Source organism: Ricinus communis, chromosome 7 (assembly GCF_019578655.1).
Source record: "Ricinus communis isolate WT05 ecotype wild-type chromosome 7, ASM1957865v1, whole genome shotgun sequence".
Lineage (NCBI taxonomy): Eukaryota > Viridiplantae > Streptophyta > Magnoliopsida > Malpighiales > Euphorbiaceae > Ricinus > Ricinus communis.
The window spans coordinates 26,439,542-26,443,682 of record NC_063262.1 but is presented as its reverse complement, the minus strand read 5'-3'; the positions used below and the strand labels follow the sequence as shown (position 1 = coordinate 26,443,682).

The following is a 4,141-nucleotide window of genomic DNA, read 5'->3' as shown; positions in this document are numbered from 1 at the left end:
TAATCAAGTATAAAACTCAAAGTTTTGGACATGCCTGCATATGAAAAGCTGGGAACAAAGACAAGCCTGCATAGCTTGGATTAGAAGTGCTCAATCCACAAAATCTGATCTAATCTAAATAATAAATTACAGTCATTGATTGAATAAATTTTTACTTTTTAATATATATATGATAGCTACAACTTAAATTATACATCTAATTGCTCATAAATTAGTAACTTATTTTATCTATAATCAAGAACTATTTTAACAAAAAGAAAAATATCAAATTAGCTAATTCAATCTGCAATGGATCAAATTGATGGGACTTGTTTTTCTTATCTCTGCAGATTAGATTGAATTACATTATAAAATGTCACAGTGAACCCGGGCCGATGATCCCAGATTAAACTCATTAATCTTGATGTTCATGGTAGCAAAGATGAATATAGACTTGAATTCCCAGACAAAAAAATGTTATTTACAAATCATGAATTCAGATTCACAAGCGAAAAAATATACATTCTGCTGATTATATTTCAACTGATCCCAGATTAGAAACATGTACTGCAGAGCAGTCGGATGACTAATTTGAAATTGCTACACACGTTTTCTCAGAGAAGATCCTATACAGTCAATGCCTTTGCCAAATATGAACGTTTTGATTCTTGCAACACAGCTGCAAAACATAAAAGGCAAATGACAGCATCAAAACCATCCTGGAAGCACAAAGTATTTGATAAAATGAGAAGCTAAAATGAAATACCAGCACCACATATATTTACACCACTGTCTAAGAACATAACCTACCTGAGTGTAATATATTCAAGAGCTACAGAGTGACTTGGGAGAGAGCAATAGTCAACATTATAAGCAGTCTAGCAGGAGCTAGCCCAATTCATTTTGAACTGAATTTGATTGGGGATTTATAGGTTTCCTATTACAAACTGATGCTAAGCTTAGCTAGTGTTTCCTCTAGCTACACCCGTGCTTTTTAGAAAATTCTGGGCATAATGTTGATGAACTTGAAATACAACTATTACAAGCAAGGGCGAACTGGTAAATAAAATGTCTTCATTTTGGATATGACTTTAGGTTTCTTTTTCATTTGGAGAACTCTAGGCACAAATACTGGGAGACGTTAACAAATGGTCCTTGTTGACAATCCTTTACTGCGACAGCATCTAGGGACTCTCGAACAATGTGATATCTCACACGTAAAAAGAGTGTGGGATGGTCAAAGAGAATCAATATGCTAACTAAATGGAGGAGAAAAGGTAATCACTTCCAAATGAACGAAACATATGAAGCTAACCAGGATAGCCTACAATTTCTATTGTAAGCTCACTCAACATAAGAAGTCCTGGTTAAATTCTAATTCAAACTGTGAGAGGCCATTTAAAAAGAAAAGGAAAAATAAATAAATAACAGAAATAAGATCCAACATTTAGACAAAACAGAGATATGTCAAGATAGCTATATATGAAACAGGCAGAAGGACATAAACTCTTACCAGATTTTCAAGCTTTAACAGCACAATTCATTTAGGTATTGACTGAATTAAAAAAATGAAGACATGGTGTAGGAATTACCACAATTATGTGGGAGTAGGCATCAATGTTAAAACTGGTTTCTGTAGGATCCAGTACACCATTGGGACAAGCACAAGAATCATCACTGTTTCCTGAAACCATCCAATTAGACGCGCCCGCCTACGTTCTTCTTCTGGCAAACCCCTAGGAATGCTAAGGTACAACTCAAGCATAAGAAAATACAACGTGAACCCGCTAATAACAAATAGGATGAGCACAGTCCTCTTCGTTGGGTTCATGTGATCGTTGTGCATCAAATTATAAAATATCTGTAAAGCAAAAAATAAAAATCCAACAAGCAATTCTATATTCATCCTGAAACTGAATCTTCCCACCATGTCTCTGCATGCAGCAAAATAGTGACTGGTGAACACAATACACATCATATAATACATGTAGTGCCACATGGTACATAATAATATCATCATTAAGATAAAATTCTTTCAACCAAAATTAAACATCCCAATCCCAATCCCCCCACCATAACTAAAAGAGAAAAAGAAAAAAGAAAATAACAAAGCAAGAAACAAGAAACCACATGTGCAAACCTCGGACGCCTCATGTTGAGAAAAATAACATCCCCATCAACAGCAGCAATCTGTCAATTAAATGAATTTATAATTCCAACTACGAAACATTAAAGTAGTGCAATATCAAACATAAATTATATTATTCACATCTCGAATGACCTCATTTAGCTTTGATTTAGTTTTTCCTGTAATAAAAATATGCTGCACTCCTAAGACACTTTAGACCTATATTTTACTCATCTTAGTCCCTTAATCAATCATAAATAGAAGGAGCTAACATTTTGTTAAGCATTAAATCAGTTCTTGTTCCTCCTTTTCTTCTTTCCAAAGATCACAAAGAAATTGGCAAAACTCAGTACGACAACTGCATAAGTTGAAAGGAATGTGCGATCCTGGTATTACCCTAAATTCCAAGGAAGCTCATAAAAAGATGCCATATTACATGTGTTTAACAAATACTTTTCGAAAATCAATTCATAGATGATTTAATTTGCACATTTGCAAATTGTCAAACCATGGAATGCCTTGTCCAATCAGATTAGTTAGAAAGCTAGCATTGTTTTAACAGAGTTAAACCTCTGATTCTCACAAGTCAAAACAAGAAAAACAAGTTCATACATAGTGACTAAAAGTCAATTGGGCACATAAAATCAAATTCTAACAAACTAAGCCAAAATCAACGTAGATTAAGGTGCAACAAATCTACAGCAAAGAAATGCCAATATCAAATGGTTGCAAAAGCAGCAAGATATCATAAAAGAACACATACCTGAAGAATCATGCGTGGCAAATCTACTGCTTTCAACAAGTCCTTGAAAATTATTCTGGAAACAAGCAGCAATCTACGTAAGCAAGAGTAAAATTAAATAGATACATAAAAGGCAGTCAAATGAGAAAGAAAAAATCAAGGAGTTAATAGGTCCCAACCAGCTAGCAAGTTTTTTATTTTCTTGCTTTTTGATTGTAAGATTGCTAGTATGCCAAGACATCAATGTCCACTTTATATTGCTCCTTACTACTCTATACACAAACCTCATCACAAATTACGTATAAGAAAGTTAAATTCCACAATTACGAGTTGGAGCACGAAATGAGAATATAATTCTGCTGACTGGTGCAATCTATGGAAAGATTGAAACTTTTTTAGAATGCGACAAAGCTAGGATTCGATTTGAACAGGGCTAATTCGCATACCCATTTAATTTATATATCATCATAATCATTCTTCACCAACATGGTCACGATACCATTCAAATAGCAACCAATTACCATAGTTAACACCAAGATAAGCATAAAGTGATAAGCATTCATCATATAATCACTTAATAAATCAAGAAAGAACCTTTTACCTTGAACAAATATTAAGCTACCGTCTTTAACTTCAATTCTTGATTTCTTTTTCTACTAAAAGAACCCAACAAGTTCTAAAGCAAACCTAAAGCTACACTGTCTGTCTGGGCTGCTTATTTCCTAAAACTAAAACGGATACAAGAACATGAAAGGGAAAAAAAGAAAAGGAACAAACAAAAAAAAGCCATAAATATACATGTAGAAGATTACAAGATGTAAATCTATGGTGTTAATGTGTTATTACCTGCAAACGATTTGGTTCTTCATTCTTATGTCAGTGTCATCTTCCATTTTTATGAGTAGAGAGAGATTAAGAAAATCCGGGCTTTAGAGGTTTATTTTGATTCAGGGTTTTCAACAACGGAATTAATCGTGTCCGAATTAATGCAGACAGACTGGACCTATCAGAGAAGGACTGGGCTTTTTCATCTTCTTATTTTATTTCTTGATTCTCCTGAAACCATTTAAGCTATCATTGAAAAATAACCCCAAAAGTTTGTACCAGAAAAGAAAATGATAAATAACTCGAAAGTAAAACATTAACAAGTTTAAAATACTTTCACCTTTTCAAATAATTATTTTTAATCCGTCTTATTAATTACTGTTTTAAGAAATTATTATTATTTTTAATCCGTTCTAAATTATAATTTATTTTTCTTTTTAAATTATTAATTTAAAATTATTTTTAAT

The 4,141-nt window shown here is 32.9% G+C and overlaps 1 protein-coding gene across 3 annotated transcripts; it reads right to left on the bottom strand.

Moving 5' to 3' along the window:
- Positions 1–295: 295 nt before the first annotated feature.
- LOC8289774 lies at positions 296–3,938 on the bottom strand. 3 transcript variants are annotated; one of them, XR_007216535.1, is made up of 6 exons: positions 3,696–3,938; positions 3,451–3,577; positions 2,871–2,925; positions 2,120–2,169; positions 1,572–1,913; positions 296–658 (listed from the first exon to the last, which is right to left on the bottom strand). XR_007216535.1 is itself a non-coding variant. In XM_015722609.3 (5 exons), exons 1-4 carry the CDS (start codon positions 3,740–3,742, stop codon positions 1,577–1,579), a joined length of 507 nt encoding a protein of 168 aa, XP_015578095.1. In that variant the 5' UTR covers positions 3,743–3,937; the 3' UTR covers positions 296–658; positions 1,572–1,576. The 3 variants fall into 3 exon arrangements, 2 of the variants coding, with proteins under 2 accessions (XP_015578095.1, XP_015578096.1); XM_015722609.3 differs by lacking the exon at positions 3,451–3,577 and having other exon boundaries at positions 2,871–2,943; positions 3,696–3,937; XM_015722610.3 differs by lacking the exon at positions 3,451–3,577 and having other exon boundaries at positions 3,696–3,933.
- Between the last annotated feature and the right edge of the window lie 203 nt (positions 3,939–4,141).

Excerpts from the sequence above, each read along its gene's own strand:
- LOC8289774 (XM_015722609.3), bottom strand. The coding sequence starts at position 3,742 with ATGGAAGATGACACTGACATAAGAATGAAGAACCAAATCGTTTGCAG. Across the intron at positions 2,170-2,870 it reads TGCCACGCATGATTCTTCAG|ATTGCTGCTGTTGATGGGGA; the intron begins GTATGTGTTCTT and ends TTTAATTGACAG. Across the intron at positions 1,914-2,119 it reads CTCAACATGAGGCGTCCGAG|AGACATGGTGGGAAGATTCA; the intron begins GTTTGCACATGT and ends TGCTGCATGCAG.